This window comes from Opisthocomus hoazin, chromosome 13, assembly GCF_030867145.1.
Source record: "Opisthocomus hoazin isolate bOpiHoa1 chromosome 13, bOpiHoa1.hap1, whole genome shotgun sequence".
NCBI classification, from domain to species: domain Eukaryota; kingdom Metazoa; phylum Chordata; class Aves; order Opisthocomiformes; family Opisthocomidae; genus Opisthocomus; species Opisthocomus hoazin.
This window is the reverse complement of record NC_134426.1, coordinates 23,924,358-23,941,900: the sequence shown is the minus strand read 5'-3', so window position 1 is coordinate 23,941,900 and position 17,543 is coordinate 23,924,358. Positions and strand designations below refer to the sequence as shown.

At 41.4% G+C, this 17,543-nt stretch overlaps 1 protein-coding gene across 3 annotated transcripts in view; it reads right to left on the bottom strand.

Annotated features, from left to right (window-relative positions):
* The window catches only part of TMEM132D (transmembrane protein 132D), a 278,578-nt gene that overhangs the window by 36,204 nt on the left and 224,831 nt on the right, over nt 1–17,543 (bottom strand). For all 3 annotated transcript variants that reach the window (XM_009932514.2, XM_075434923.1, XM_075434922.1), the window contains one exon: nt 10,345–10,488. In XM_009932514.2, coding sequence (XP_009930816.1) covers nt 10,345–10,488 — 144 coding nt within the window. The remainder of the gene's footprint in view (nt 1–10,344; nt 10,489–17,543) is intronic.

The following is a 17,543-nucleotide window of genomic DNA, read 5'->3' as shown; positions in this document are numbered from 1 at the left end:
CAAGTCCTGGGTGCATTATGTCCTTTCGACCCCTTTGCCTTACTAAAGCCTATAAGCTTTTTTTTTTTCTTCATATGTGTGTGTCCTAAATAAGCCCGTTGTTCTTCCAATTGCCTCTGAGAACTCTAGGAGTTCTCCAAATATCCCATAGGTAATATTCAGGATACTTGAGACCTGACCAACAGTTTCTCTGCTAACTCCAGCTCATCAGCCTAATCTTCAGCTAATGTTAATCAATATAGAACTGACACAGTCACAGGATCCATGCAATTTAAATCAGCTGAAAATATCTTGTCACACGTATTTTTATTTTAATAAGACCAATCCTTTCCATAGCTAATACAATATCTGGACAGCCATGCATAGGGTAAGCAAAAGCAAAGTCATTTAGTGGCTATGCTGTTTCTGATACATCCAGAAAAATCCCAAATTGGGCTGAGAAGAACATAATTTATATGGCATATTTTAACTTTTTACTGTGTGCTAATAAAGCAACACAAAGTTTTGTGTCATGATCTGGAGGATGGCTTAGAGCAGGCACAAAGAGCTATAAATACCACATCTTCTAAAAGCAAGTGGCAGATGGTCACTGGAACTGAAGAACACAAAGAGTATGAAAGCTAAAGGGAACTTTTAAGAGAAAGAATCACAACTTATAATGATTAATGCAAGTTCCTCTTTCGGAGACAGGTGCTATTGGATGATCTGAGCCCAATTTAGCTTTCATCTATAGCAGTGTAACATCATGTGCTTCAGCAACACACTGCTGGCTTGGCCCAGTGGAAGAAAGAACTAATTTCCCTCTGTATTCAGCTGGTCCGTTCCTTACTTCCTCGACACATTTTTTCTAGAGATCAACCAATCTCTTTTCATTGAGATGATGGAGCACTACTCGACACTGCGATTCAGTACACAATGAGTTGGGCTTTGAAAGCAGCTAAAACCAGTAAGACCCCTAATTCCCTTTGAAAGGCAAGGCAATTTTGACATTTCTACATGGGTATGTTTTGCTATACAAATCTGATGCTTGGAAATAGGTGAGGCACTAGGAAGATCTTCTTGACTGTAGTTCCTGAGCATCTTCTCTGGGCCAGACTCATGATGTGACAGCAAGGTAATACATGTGCAAAGCCACAGTTTTACATGTCATTTAAACAAATATACAATAGAAAGAAGCACTTCTGGCCACCTCTCACCCTCAGCTACTGATTCCCACTCCAGTGTCACTTCTTTCCTAGTGCTGGCACAAGCACCGTGAGCATCTGAGATGAACTCAGTCAGAGAGCAGGGAGCTGAGCAAGCAGACAGCTCGTTCACCAGTTAAAAAAAAAAAAATTGATTCATTATCATTCAGCTGCACTCATGGCCAGCAGAAAGACAGGGATGGCAGCTCCATGTTAGTTAAACAGCCAAGGAATTGCACCTGAGCAATTGTTTAACACATTAGGGACATTCATCTTGTGAGTTCAGCAAGTGATTAGATCTGCTCAGTCAGCTCATGCAAACACTCAGGCTCCAAGACTGAGCAACCTTTTCCAGAATTACAAAGCTACTTTCTTAAAAAAAAACCTCTTCTCCAACTCCAGGGAAAAAAAAACACCCAAAATATCAAATATGACTCTTGAAATGATCTACTTGTGAAAAAAACCTGCTCTGCAAGGCCAGTCATTATAATTTCTTTCTTACTTTTCACAATCATAGCTGACTGCTAGCTGTTTACATCTCTCCATAAATTTGGATCAGCAGCGAAGAAGAAGGGAAGCCATGATCCCTGCCCCATTATTCAAAAGAACTCATCACTCAGATTCTCTTTGGTATCACTGTTTGTTTATTCTTTAGATTTTTGCCTCATTCTTTTTATGGAAATAGACATATTCCTTCCCATGATGGAACAGAAATACCTACAGAAAGAAATTCTCATCCCTGGCTCTACAAGAATCCATATTCTTTCCCATTAAGCACAGAGACAGATATCTTGGTATCTTCTGTAAAATTTTGAAGAAGTCTCAATTCAGGAATTTATTGGGTTTTTTCTGTTACAGAGAAGTTTTGTATCTTATATGCTTATAGCCTTTCATAAACATAAAGCAACTGTAGCCAACAGCAACTCTAGCAGTCACACTGGGATTTTCAGCATGGATGATTAGAAAAAGGCAAACAGCTCCATGAAAACCTTGTTTGTTCTTAAGATTCACATCAGAATAATGAATTGGCAAAATACGAAGGAGACAAATCCAGTAACTTCAACAGCTTTAGGTGTTTCATATGATTCCTGGGAGATGTGGGGTTGTTACACCTGTTCTATTTTCAGAACCCATCTTTGCCATGCCTGCTCTTCATACCAGAGAAGGGTCAAAATTGTTTCTGCTCCCTTTATAACCATCATCAACAGCGCATGGACTGAACTCCACAGTTATTATTACAACTTTTATTTTTGACAGTGCATTTTCCTAAGTTTGTCCTGTCTCCTGATTACTAGAGCAGATCAGAAAGAGTATTTTATTTTCACAGTTTCTTCATCCTAACGTGAAAAGTTCAGAAAGATTCTGATGTCAGGAATGCTGAAACTGAGTTGAAATGACAGGACATGATTTCATCATTTTCTATCAAAATGAAATGTTTAGACATTGCAGAAAATAAAAACATCCATTTGCTGACTTAAATCAAATGTTTGTTTCAAGACAGATCAAAATTATTTGGCATGGAATAAGGCAGTTCAGCTGGTGAGAGAAACCACATTATGTTGTGGAAAGCCATGGCAAATTGAACTTGATCTTCACTCAACTCTCAAGGCAGAGATTTATTCACCCATGATAAAATTCATCCCTATACAACCATATTCTACATAGATGTTCAATCTAGACAAAATCCCACTTGCTGATGGGAAAGTATTTTCTTTGAGATCACTCAACAAACTATGCTGATTAAACCTGTTTTTTCCTTCTACTTGGGTCCTCTGAACCCCGAGTGACCAAAACCCATGCAGCAACCTCACCTGAATGTGATATTGCACATTCTGGTCAGCTAGTTTCATAGAGCACTACTTCTGAAACGGGGGCTTGTTCTTCCTTGCTCTTCGCCCTCTCCTGCTTTGCTTTGCCCCCACTGCAGGATGCTTTCTCCTCCCTCTGCCTTTCTCCCCCGCTAATTCCCTGGAGCCAGCACCAGAAATGGGTGAATCCTTGGCTTCCACCTTTTGACTGCTGAGCTGTTAGACTCAATCGAGCCATAACATGCATCTCGGATCTCTCGTAGTTTGGCCTAAACTCAAGAGATCACAGGGAAACTGGGATTCCTCATTCTCTTTTGTTTTTAAATTTTTGTGTATCTTTGCAGTACCTCTGTTTTAGGGGCCTGTGGCTTTGACCTGCAGCTGTGAGGGTTTTCCATCCAAATTCAAAGCTGGAACTAAAAACTTGTGTAATCACATGCATCCAAGAATGCGTTGTAAAAAGAATATCAAATGGACTGCCACTAGCAATATGGTTGTGAAATCTGCAGCACTGGAACTGCCAATGCTAAACTCAGGAGTAGATAAAATCCTGGACCCCATTATCTTCTCCCTTTGATTTTTTACTTTGTTACTCCACTGACTTTAGAAGAATTCAACTTTTCCCTGAAGTGCACTAGCGTAAGGAAGAAAAGAAACAGCTGTTAAAAGTTTAATGTTTTAAAAAATCTGCTTCAGGCTATTTTAATTGCTCTGATGCGTCACGTTTTTGTAAAGTCTATCACTTCATTAAAAAGAAGTTATTTTGCCACTGATAAAACCATGCTAAGTGTTCTTGAAAGATTTATTAGTCTGCAGTAATACTTTATAAATTGCCAAGTGCATTGGTATCACGTCTAATACAGTCCAAAGTGAACAGAAAAAAGTAGCTACCAGCCCTTCAGCAGTACCTTCCTACCACGTAGCTGTGACTGGGACAGTCTGGCTTTGCAACTCTACAGATACCTGAAAAACAGCAAGCAGGCATAAAACATTACTTTGCGCTCCTCACGCAAAGCCAGAAAGATGAGACTCTGCAGAGGACAAGCATGAGCACCAGACAATCATCCCACAGCCAGAACCTGTTGCAGAGCTTTGGGAAATGGGAATTCAGAGCGAGAGGCCATGCTGTAACATCCTGCCTGGCCCCTGCGCGTGGGACACAGCCCCACCACCCCATAGTAAGTCCTAGGTTGTGCAAAGAATACCAGTAGTAGCAACCCTCTTTTTACTTCTTCTGCCCCTAGTAGTTTGCTTGCAATACAGACAAAAGTTTGCAAAGTTGCCTCCCGTTTGCATCCTTATCTGAATTCTAAGAACAGGACAAGATGGTCTAGAAGGAAATAAGCTAAAGGTATTCTGTTAGAAAAGCCTGCAGTTTTGGATAACACAGATTTTGAATGGAGTCCTCTACAAAACACACAGTGTGATATGAAAAGGGTCAGAGAAACTGTATCCTGTTCCCAGCGGTGGCACCATTCACGGTGTGACTTCTGGCAAGTGGCTTCCGGACAGAGCTGAGAATATATTGGAATTTTTAGTTAACTGATCAAACAAAATGAAACTAAAGGCATTTTCATTTCAGGGCAGGCAACATGCAGATTTTCCATTAACTCTTCAAACTAAAAACCCAGAGCATTGGAAAGTATTGCTTTGGAGACTTTTAGGCTTTGTTGAGCCTTGAAAAAATGACCATTTTGAAATGGAAATGTCTTTTCAAGTGAAAGATTAGAAGAGGTTTCTTTTTCCTCTCTCCGCATTCTTGATATAAATCATCTTGAGAATTTGATCCAGATTAACAACTCAGCAAAAAAGTCTGCTCACCAATCTCTCTCTTTTCCACGAGGCCAGTAGGAGTTTTACCATTTACTTCAATGGTTAGAAGTTCTTTACAGCACTTGGAAATTCTCGCCTTAACTTCTCTGTGTCTTAGATTCCTCATTTATGAAACAGAGCCTATAGCCTGTCTCCCGTTTTTGGTATGGTTACTCTGTTATGGTAGAACAAATCATTTCATATAATCATTTGTCAATAAAAATACTGTTTCAACGGACTAAATTCTGTCCTGACTTCTTCAACCAAGTTCAAGTAGATGCAGTTTGGCAGAAAACAGGTCAGTGCAGAATTTGGTCCAGCTCTTTAATGTTCTTTGAAGTCCCAGATGAAAAGAGTAATAAATGTGGCCCCTGAAACAAAAGGAAGAATGAGGTATCCTCATTCTGTAAGGAAAATGAGCTTAAACTCATCATTAATCAATACCAAAAAAATAGTAAAAGCTAAGACATGAAAATGCAATCAATCTGTTTGATGCTACATGACAGATGCATTGAAAAACAGCAACAGAAAAGACGCAAAGAAATGTACTTAAACTTTATATTTCAATGGGCATTTTAAGCAGACTTTTTATTCCATTTTGTCTTCACTGCTCTAAAGCCCAGAGAACAGAAACTCTAATTACTGTTGCATGCTGAAGGGTGGCCATTAATTATCTATCTTTATCTTCATTAGATAAGGTGTCTGTGAATAAGAGTTGGTCTGAAACAGAGCAGGTAAACTGAAAACTCGGAGACACATTTTCAATTAAGAGCTGACTTTAAACCGGCAACTCGTTTCAATGCTGTTGAAACCTGCCTTGCTGCTGCGGAGGAGTGAACTCTAGTGGGAGGTTTGCAGAAGCCCAGAACATCTTGATCTCTGACGCGTGATTTCCTGTTTTGACATAAGGCCTATCATTAGCATTGCTGTGCAATGGTGTATAGATGAATAATATTAAGCACAAGCCTTTATTGGTATATTATTCATGTAGTTACAAGAAATGATAGACATACCCTTAAGCAGTACTACCAGTTTAACCTCTTTGCCAGGGTTAGAGCTGAGCGAATCGTATACTACAAACTAGTGCAGATTTATATCAGACAAAACTATGACACAAATATCCAATGAACATGCCAAATCATTCCAATAAACTAAAACTTCGGACAACAAACCTGACTTTGAAAATGTCTTCCAAATTATATATTTGCTTTCAAATTCTTTTTTCCAGTTCTCTGAGAAGACTAAGAAGTTGTTAATGAGTGAGTTAGTGAGTCAAGACTTGGTCCATTAACTTCCACAACACAAGGATCCCAAATAATTTCCTTCTGTTTTTAAAGCTAGATTCAGTCCAACAGTTTGCTATATTTGGCAGATTTACCAGATTCAAAAGGGCTTCATAGAAGCAAAAAAAAAAGTTTTTATTAAAACATCCAGAAAAACACATTTAATCAGAAAATAACAGCATGGTAGCTATTCAGATAGACAGAAACCCTGAATAGATTTGAAAAGGGAAACATAAAAAATGCTAGACTTTGAAATTGCTTGGGTTCATCTTGTGTATAAGAAATTACTATGAAGAAATTACCTAAAACAAGTCCAATGAGTGGAAACATTGCAATGTTTTGAAAAAAAGAATTAAAATCTGTTTAGAGATATCTCAAGAAAGATAATTTAAACCTATGCTCAGCTCTGTTCTTCAATTACCCTGCTCCAAGTTGTGGAATTGTTAGTAAAATTAAGGTTTTACATCTGAAAATTAAAATTTGTATGAAAAATGTAGCATTGTTCACCCATTGAGGAAAAGCATAAAATCAAAAGGAGCTCTGCGGATGGGACACAGCTGCAGCAGGCATACGAGGAACCCGCTCACACAGCAACATACCATAGAGGATGGAGCAGAGTGGAGACTCCGTGGCCATGCTTCGTGATAGCAGCTCATCTGGCCCCCTGAGCCAACAGGTTTTCGAGACCTTGCCAAAGTGCTATGCTCCCGTGAACTTTGCTTGCTTTAATATCATTTTAATACCAAAACACACCTCCATCCCGAAGGCTACCCACCTCCGAGGTGCGACCACTCCTCTTTGAGTCTGCGCCCTCGATTTTTTGTAAACTATACCTTTAAACGTGAAGCGAGAGAATTTTACACCAATCATGATAAAAGGTATGTATGGCTACAGTCATTCAAACTCCACCTTAAATGTAGAAAGAATATAAAAATAGCCAGGGAAACAGGGGATTTTCAGAGAAGAAGATAACACCGTGAGCAAGTCAAGGGAAACTCCACCTCAGACTGCCTCTGACAACCGGGATTGGCCGATGGACTGAGCCGTGCTTCTCCCCCCCTTGGGATGCCTTGTGTGAGACTTAAACTAAGCGCTTTTCTCGGGAGTAGTTACTCCCTAATGTTTATAGCCAGGCTGTATTATTTATAATCTTTTCACACGTTTATATTTGCACATGATTTCTTGCAGACAGTCACTATCACCGGCAATTCAAAAAACCTATATACCTGTTGCACAAATAAAACTGCACTGTTTAAGTTGCCAGTTGTCACAGTTTCTCACTGAAAGCGACCAAACGCGGCCGTGCCAGTTCATGAGCACGAGTGGACTGAAGGTGCAGACTGCTATTAGTGTATCCAGAATCGTGGTAGTTTAATATACATATTAAACATGACTGGACTGGTAGTGGCAAATTGGACATCACTCAGAATTTAAACCTAGCCGCACCTAGCCTCTCACTCCCGTGAAGAGAGTTAGAACGCAAGGGGGTTTATTTTCTGCCAAATTAACGCGACACAAGTTGTTACTCCCTCTGTGACATGAAGTTACCAAACTTGTAGGTATGTCTCGAACTCCCAACAGTTTCGCATATGACAGTCACAACCAAGTACCTACACTCATTTTTGCCTACAAAGGCAAAAAATGTCCACTGGGAAGAGCCTTTCTCAACTAATGGGGTGCAGGGAGGCTTGCTTTGCAGCTAGACACTACCCTCAGCTGTTTGAATCCAAATTAAAATGAACTAACATAACAGGGAGAAAGCTTAACATTCCAGTCAGCTTTAGACTAAGGCAAATTTCACAAAGGCCGAGTCCTCAATATGGTGCAGTTCACAAAAGTTAATGGGATAACAGTGATTTCCAGCAGCTGGAGGGGTGGCCTGTAGTACTTGCAATCTTTTTGTGACATGCTGGTTATGTTAAAAAAAATTCAATTTTAACTTTTATTTGTAGCCTTGTCTGTCGTTTCCTCCTCTCAAGTGACAGCCACAGATGAGTTTGTGAAAAGATAAAAGCTGCTGTAGACGAGCCAACATTTCTCTCACTACTTTCTACCATATGTCCCACAATCACCACTGCTGACCATGTCCTTCCACTACCACTAATGTGTGTTAACCACTAACCAAGCTGAGTAGGAACGTGCAGGACTTCTTACAAGCTTTTAGTAGTAATATTAATAGAACCATCCAGACAGTTTTTCACACAGCGAAGAGTACACCTGTCTAAGCCATAAGCCGCCAGCTCCTCTAGAAGAATGCTGTGGGAGAAAGTGTCAAAGGCTTTACTAAACTTCCAGCAGATAACACAGCCTTTCCCTCACCCACTAGGTGGGTCACCTGGTCATAGAAGGAGATCAGGTTGGTCAAGCAGAACCTGCCTTTTATGAACACATGCTGGCTCGGCCTGATCCCCTGGTTGTCCTGCACGTGCCTGGTGAGTGCACTCAAGATGAAGCGCTCCATAATCTTTCCCCCCACCAAGGTCAGGTTCACAGGTCCATAGTTTCCCAGATCATCCCTTCTTGAAGATGGGCGTCACACTGGAAAGCCTCCAGCCATCTGGGACCTCCCCTGTTAACCAGGACTGTTGATAGATGATGGAGAGTGGCTTGGAAAGCTCCTCTGCCAGCTCCCTCGGTACTCTCAGGTGGATCCCATCTGTCCCCATAAACTTGTAAGTGTCCACATGGCATAGCAGGTTGTTAACTGCTTCCTCCTGGATTATGCGGGGTTTATTCTTCTCTCCATCCCTGTCTTCCAGCTCAGGGGGCTGAATACCCTGGGAATAACTGGTCTGACTACTAAAGACTGAGGCAAAGGAGGCATTCAGTACCTCAGCCTTTCCCTCAGGTTTGGTGGCAATGTTCCCCCCTTCATTCAATAAAGGATGGAGATTCTCCTTGGCTCTCTTTTTGTTGTTAATGTATTTGTAAAAATATTTTTTGTTATTTCTTACAACAGTGGCCAGATTGAGTTGTAACTGGGCTTTTGCCTTTCTAATTTTCTCTCTGTATGACCTAACAAGATCCCTGTACTCTTCTTGAGTTGCCTGTCCCTTCTTCCATAAGTGGTAAACTCTCCTTTCTTTCCTGAGTCCCTGCAAAAGCTCCATGTTCAGCCAGGCCAGTCATCTTCCCCGCTGGTTTGTCTAAGGCACGTGGGGACAGCCTGCTCCTGCACCTTTAAGACTTCCTCCTTGAGGAATATCCAGCCTTCCTGGGCCCCTTTACCCTTCAGAAGTCTCTCCCAAGGGACTCTCTCAACCAGTGTCCCAAACAGGCCAAAGTCTGCCCTCTGGAAGGTGGTGGTTCTTCTGACCCTCCCTCCTTACTTCACCAAGAATCAAGAACTCTATCATTTCCTGGTCGCTAAGCCCAAGACAGCCTCCGACCACCACAGCTCCCACCAGTCCTTCTCTGTTTGTAAACAGTGAGGCACCTCCCCGGCAGGCTTACTTACCAGCTGTGTCAATATTGTCTCATATTGGTGCAAGCCAAAAGCCTTCAAGAAGCAGCAGTTTTCTTGAGGGTCCAGTCTGACCCTAAGATTTCAGTAATAAAAAGGCACTTACAGGCATTCCTGCAAGCTCTCTCCTCACCACTGGCTAGGAAAGTACACACTGTGAGTCAAAACTAAGAGTAGCAGTATACTATCGCCTGCAATCTATCTCTCAAGGAAGATTAGCCTATAGAGCTGTTCTACAGAATAAATCCACTGGTCAAGTGTCTTACCCAGTAGTTCCCAGTCCATGACTGGCAGCCAACATGTTTCCTGTGAGCCACCATAATAGCAACTGTGACCAAAGAAAATTCCAAATTTTACTCTAATGTTGCTTTTCAATACACTACTGGGTCAGTACCAAGAAGAGAACCAATCTGTGAGTCATATAGCTCCTGTTCAGACGTGGCAAATCAACTTCAGAGCAGTTACCTCCTTCACCAGAACATCGGCTGACAACATTCCTGAACCTACACAGCTCATACAGCTGAAAAATACAAGGCAAAGGTAGAGTGAACTCCAAAAATGCTTCAAAAGCGGGAAGTGACAGACAATTCCAAGTATTTGACATGTAGGATGGAAAATGTGCGATTTTGTGTTTGTTTTATTGCTCCACTGAACCAATCTATATGTAACAGCGATAATAAATCTTTGTTTTCCAGCAGCAGAACAGTTAGGAAAGTGAAAGAAGTTGTTGCATTAGAGAACGCTACTGTTTTGCAGGGCCTCTGCCTTTGTGTAATGACGCAGTATGCTCCTACCTTAATGACGTCTTCATCTGATGATCTGCACTCCACAGATTCCAGAAGATCAGTCACAGTCCCATCATCTTCCACGGAGATCACTTTGACAGGGACAGCCACTGTTTTCCCAGTAAGAATAGCTGTATTCAGGATCTCTGCTTCCTGAGAGACAAAAAAAAGCACCTTTCGTTAATATATTTTGCTATTAGTTCTTTAGTATCACCTAGATTCAGCTTTAATTTCTCATAGCTATTCCAAGAACTGTTCCAAGTGCAGCACGCAAAAAAGACAAATTTCCTCACTTCAGTCCTGGAACCAAACTCCCAGTTCTGATTCAGGGCTGTTAAGATATCTGTCGTGCCCTAATTTCTGTTTCGTGAATACTCACTGAGTTTCAGAGCAACCTGACACCTGAGGAACGACCCTGCACCACATGAACAAGATGTACTTTGCATCCAGCAATAGTAAAATCGCTGCCTGTGCAGGGATGATAGCAGCTACAAAATCCACCTGGTAGCACATTAAAGCATCTGGCAAGCAGGGTGTGCTCTACAGGTTGCCCAGGGAGGTTGTGGAGTCTCCTTCTCTGGAGATATTCCAGACCCGCCTGGACAAGGTCCTGTGCAGCCTGCTGTAGGTGACCCTGCTTTGGCAGGGGGGTTGGACTGGGTGACCCACAGAGGTCCCTTCCAACCCCTACCATGCTGTGATGATTCTGTGGCTTTCAACCGCATGTTCAGTTGGACACTCAGGCTGGCCACATATATGGCAGCAACTCTGTAAATGACTAGTACCACAGGACCGTGGGGGATCAGACCCTCGTCAGGTTTTCTAGGACTGATCCTGGCTCTTGTTGGGTAATGGTGGGCAAGCACTTGTTCACAACTGTTTCTTTACCTTTTAATGAGGCTCATGCAAAACCACCCCCCCAAAAAAAAAGGAAGAATGCTGAGAAGGGCCTGGGCTTTTTAAACAAAATGAGCTCTGCAGTGACCTATGTCTCTGGCACACCACTGTTGTGATGATTATTGCAAAACGCATTCCTTCTGTTTCATTTACCACTCCTAATTTAGCAGCGCTGAGTTCTGCTCACATGCAGAGCATGAGACCAAACAGCGCTCTCAGTTACCTGGGTGTCACACCAGTCTCGCACAGCAGATACCACTGGCTTGCGCTGAGATACACAGAGAGCACGAACTGGTGCCTGAATTCCTCTGTTCCTAATTGCAAAATACTGCTTATTCCTGAGAAGGTCTCTGAGCTTTTCAGAACCGTCTCTGAGAATCATGGACTATCCCATAGAACAAGACTCTTGATTTCAGCTGGCTCTTGTGAAATAAAGGCTTTCAAAGCCTCCCAGGCGCTAACTTCTCATTACCTAAATAGCTCACTCTATGAGCTCTGAGACTGACTGATTTTACTTGCAGAAGACAACAAAGTGGGAGATTGAATCCAAGTTACCAGAAGATGATGACTCCCCCTACTGCCTCTTGGGCTGAAGGGGAAAAGCTGGGATTTCTCTCAGCTAAAGGATATGGATCAAAAAGACCTTTTCCTACTACTTAAAGAAACAGATACAATTTATTCGGACTCAAAGAAATATTTAAAGAAAGAAAGGAAAAAGCCTCCTGGTCTTTTGATAGCTGCTCTGCTAAAGTTTGCCCATCCTCACCATGGTCTTTAGGGGAGGGTGAAATAGGCTTTCACAAAACAGAAAACTTCAGAAGAAAATCCTCTCCCTTCCTCAACACAAAAGCCGTTCAGATATTTTGAAATTATAATTCATACAAAGGTGAGAATATCTGCCTGTACTGTAAGGCCCTTCTGTCTTGAGTGCACTTTTGTTCTCAGTAAAGAATACATTATTCAGGCAACTGAGAGATTTGCAATTAAATTCTCAGTTCTTTTATTTTTTTCACATCTGGGCTTTGCAGCAAAGTTGCAGCTTATTTAGATATTTTTGCTACTCTCCTCTAGGCTCCATAGAGCTGCAAACAGAGGCAGCTTGACAGAACAAGTGCTATTAAGCATCCACGGTAATTACAGAATCCAAGCACTAGGTCCTGGTTTTGCACATTTGGGCACGAATCTCATTTTATTGGGACTATCTGAGGCCATACCATATACCTAGCTACTCACACCTTGTATCAAGCTGAGAAGATCTGCTCCCCCAAGCAGGAATGGCCTCATTCCTCCAGTCGATACATTACAGTATGGCCCCTGCAATTATTTCATAAAGCAAAGGGAAGTTTAATAACCCAGCCTTTGGAACAGTGTGATTAATGAGGTCTGCTTACCAAAGGCAAACGTAACTTCCCCTGGCAAGAGCCAGCAACTGAGAATGATTCTCATAAGCTTCAGGAATTTCTTTCGAGTTTCTGAATTTTCCAAGTGCTGGCTTTGGAGGTTCTGAATACAGGTTGCATCCTCCTGTGCCTGGTACCTGCCACTTTGTGGAAACACACGCAAAAACAGGCTACTTTGTACACAAAAACAGGCTACTTTGTACTCATTTCACTGTCACTACCCTGTTTTCCTTCTCAGCTGCCTTCCAAAAGCATGTGCATAGCACATCTAATCCACAGGGAATTTCTGCATGTCTAGAGTCTCAGGTGGCTTCAAAGCTCAGTGACACGGTCTCAGGTGGTGCCCCAGAGGTTTCTATCTGAGGCTACAGTCCAACAGACCTATATTTAACTAAATTGTGTGAATGATAGCAATGACTTGAATGAGAGTATTTAAATGTAAGGAGATGAGCATATTCATACCTGATTCTAAGGTAAGGAAGCAAATTCATATTTTGTGTCTATCTAAAATCAAGTGTTTCTGATTCAAGATTTTGCAGGTTTTGGCTGTATCCATGTTCCATATCTATGTTGAGAACCGAAGTGTTTCCAGAACTGTACATAGTCCGTACCAGAACAATGTGCTGCACGTGACAGTATTGCTGATTCTCAGACAGTCACAAAAATCTCCAAAACAATCTTTGTTCTCTCTCTCTCCAAAAGAAAGCAGGGAGGTGGGAGGCCAGAAGTAACGCCTGGAGTTCATAGGAAAGTCCGTGGCATTTCTCCGACTTTCTATCAGCAGCTACGTGTTCAGTGCCAGGAAAACAAATCCACCCAATACCTCTCGAAAGTAAAAGAAGGGCAAAGCAAACTGGCAATGGTCCAAAGCTGTGCTAAGCTACACTAGGATGATGGAGTTGGGTGTTCTCTTTGCAGTTTTTAGTATCTCTACATGTATGGGCTTGGAGGATGATTTCTTTAGGCACCTGCTTTGCATCTCACCCTTGAACAGAGCGGCATAATAACGATTTACACCAATTTACACAGCAGGGGCAGAGAAAAATACTCCTGCAGTCATTTGTTTCATGGCTAGAAAGGGCTGAATGTTCTCCTGGTGAAAGCATATAAAAATTATTTCATTTTGAGGAAACAAACATGATACTTATTTAGCTATACAGAGATTTATAGTTCAGAGTCTCAGCATGTAAAAGCCATAGATCCAAACAGGTACTAATTGAAAAGTGTTACTTTTTGATGCTTAAGTGATAAAGGAATCTTCAGAAGAAATATTATGTTCTTTATCCATAACTAATACAGATTATAGGAGATATGATGTCAGGGCATTACAAGATGGGAATAGCTATGCTTTTGCAAAACTATAGCCAAATATTCTAATAGCTAAAAGTTGATTCCCTGAGCAGCTATTAAAAAAGATGCTGAGCTTTCTCTAACTATTACGTAGCATACCTCTATAATTCACACACACTGACCACCTCAAATAATCATCAGAGAAAAAAATTTTTCTCCATGCAGTAGAAATGGAAGACCAGGTAATCTTTATTCTGAAATTGCCACCACATTAAAAAAATAGTAATACTTTTAAAGAAGATTCTGGAGTGAGCGTTCTTTGCCTACTGAAGAGATTCATATTAAATAACTGAGCATATTAAGCCCTCCAGCAGAAACATATTCTGAAGATATACACTGTAAGCATCTATTTAAGTAGAATTGTAGAGTTGAATACCTATTAGTTTTTTCAATTTTAATTGGTAGCTTCCCTGCAATTTAATTTCCCTTCGGATATCTTTTGCCTTATAATTCCTGAGGTGAAAGACAGGACTTTAATGATATCTTCACAAATCTTAAGGAGTTTTTTTCCTTCCCCTAGTTCTCTCTGTGTACACAGAATTTCCTAATGTTTCTATTAACAATGACTTTTAAAAGAAACAAATACATGACTAACTCCTGCTTAGCTTTGAGGCCCCACGTCAAATTTGTGTGACAAAGAAAAGTTTAGTGGTAACTGTCAGCATTCTTCTCCAAAAGCATTTTAGCATGATTCAACACATCATTTCAACACTGAATCCCTGTTAGCCCTCACAAACCTCACAACACCACAAGAAGCAGTGCGCAAGGCAGCAGCTTGTTTTCAAAAAAGGCCTGCAGACATGTTTCCTCAGAATAACTTGGACTGATCTGTGGCTCATGCCCTTCGGGAGAAGGACTTGCCCTACTACAATACACAAGGAAAGAACATATTAAAAAGTCTCCATGTGACAGTTTTGGCTGGGATAGAGTTAATTTTCTTCATAGTAGCTGGTATGAGGCTATGTTTTGGATTTGTGCTGGAAACAGTGTTGATAACACAGGGATGTTTTAGTTACTGCTTACACAGAGCCAAGGCCTTTTCTGCTTCTCACCCCACGCCACCAGTGAGGCGGCTGCGGGTGCACGGGAAGCCAGGGGGGGGACACAGCCATGACAGCAGATCCCACTGGACCAAAGGGCTATTCCATGCCATAGGATGTCATGCTCAACATAAAGCTGGGGGAAGAAGAAGGAAGGGGGGACGCTCGGAGTGATGGCATTTGTCTTCCCAAGTAACTGTTACATGTGATGGAGCCCTGCTTTCCTGGAGATGGCTGTACACCTGCTTGCAATGGGAAGCAGTGCATTGTTATGCTTTACTTGCACACACGGCTTTTGCTTTGCCTATTAAACTGGTTTTATCTCAAACCACGAGTTTTCTCACTTTTACCCTTCCAATTCTGTCCCACATCCCACCAGGGAGGAGCGAGCGAGCGGCTGTCTGGTGCTTAGCTGCCAGCCGGGGTTAAACCACAACACCCCACAACACTACATGTTCTATAAGCACAGCAGATCTCCACTTACATTATTTATTATAGTAGCGCAGTATACTTTTGCAGGCTAAATACCTAACCTTCTAAAATCAAGCATGTTCCTTTTTGTTTTCAATGGGTATCTTGGCTTTTGGGTTCACTGTGGACAGACTGCAATAAGGAAGAGAATAAAACAATCATTGAAATCTCCTGAAGTCCAGGGAATGCCAGCAAATGAGAATGAATAGCTGCCTGAAAATCCATCCCATTTGGCACTCATTAATATCCTCCATTTTCCTCTGTTTTTTCTTTTCTATTAATCAGCGTGTAGAGCATTAATCCAGGGTACCACCTTGAATCTTTTCACTCCTTATTTTGAAAAGGCCTAGATTTGCCTCCTCTTCAGCTGGCAGCCATCTTATTTATATCAGAGAATCCATGCTTCAGTCATGCATAACTAATTTCAAATCTTATTTAGCATCAAGTCTCAGAATTAAGAAGCTAAGTGACAGCTGTTTAATTAACTCCTTAAGCTGATTAGAAAGCATTACAGAAATCCCCCCAAGGAAGAGTTTATAACTGTCAAGAGAGCCTAAGGCCATGTTAATGCTTCTGTTTAAATTTAGTAAGCTTCTAAACCAATAAAGTCTAAATGCTTGACATCCTCATGGATGTGGTCAAATTCAGCTTTTTTCTTCATGTTACCACTGAAAGGATAGGAAACAAAACCAGCGACAGAGAAGGGATTCAAAAAGTCAGAAAGCAGCAGCTGAACAATGCAGCAAAGAGCTGCATCTCTGGAGGAGCGGCTGTGAGTTCAGCGCACCTAACACTCAGTTACGCCGGATTAGTACTAAACGCTGGAGTAAAGCTGAGCTTGCACCTTAAATGCAGAGTCATCTCCCAGCTTCTGGCTGCAAGTACAAAGGTTTGTTCATTGGTTCTTAAAACTTCAATGCACCTTTCACGATAAGATTATGGCAGCTGAAGCACAAGTTTTAGAAGCAGCTAGTGGGGCTAGATACATGGTGGTGCAGAGAGACTGAAAATGCTCCAAAGCAGATTTTCTCAGTTGTAATATGTTATAGTCAGCTCTGAGATTGGAAAAAGCTTGAAATAAATTAAAAAAAAACAATTCTAATGTCTTTATTTGCCCTGTGGTTTCCAAGCCTTTAGGATGCACTAAAAATAAAACTGAAAAATTATCTGCAATTCTTCTGTGTCCAAAGGAATAAAGGAGCTGTGGCCAGAAATAACACAAAATAATTCATGAGGCCTTTAATATAAATAGAAGAGTCGCAAGTACAAGTTGAAATGCTGGAAGTATGAGGAATGATGGTGATACTTGAATGTAAAAATGTGAGAAGACTGACATGAACTTCAAAGTTAGCTGTTTGGTTTAACGTGTGCACCTTTCATCGTGCAGAGTAAATCTAAAGACACTAGGAGAGAGGAGGGGGATATAAAAGCAAATTAATCACATTTAATTTAAGCACTTGCTACTTAATCAGTTTCCTTTTTTCCTCAGCAGAGGCAAGAGAGCTCCACAGTCAGATGTGCTGAGACAGGGTGAAAAAGGAGCCTAACAAAAACCCGAATGTGTGTTTCTCTGGACATATCTACCTGCTGACTCCGAGTCTTCCACACAGCTGCTACGGAGAGAAAAATGGATTTTTTTTTAATAGCAAAATGTGATTGCAAAACCATTGTTTAGAAAGAAATGGGTGGCAGAATCAATGTCTGAATATGTTTTTCATTCCTTCTTTTTCAGTCTGCGATTCCTTGAGAAGTTTAGACTGCCATGCAACGGGAGGGTGGCTCACCTCCAGCCACCCTCGCACTCCTCCTCCACTGGGGCAGAATCAGTGCTTATGGAGCGAGCAGATTTGTCAAGGAGCAGTGAAAGAAAGGCACGTATACATATAAAGCACAACAACTGCTACTTTCCACTTAAAAACAGAGGACAGCCAATGGCTAGATGGTGCTAGAGGGGAAAAGCAACATGGGATAATCAGAGACTGTCTGCCCCTCCTGCTATCACACACGAGGCATTCAGGAAAAATACCTAATTATATTTAATCTGAGAGTT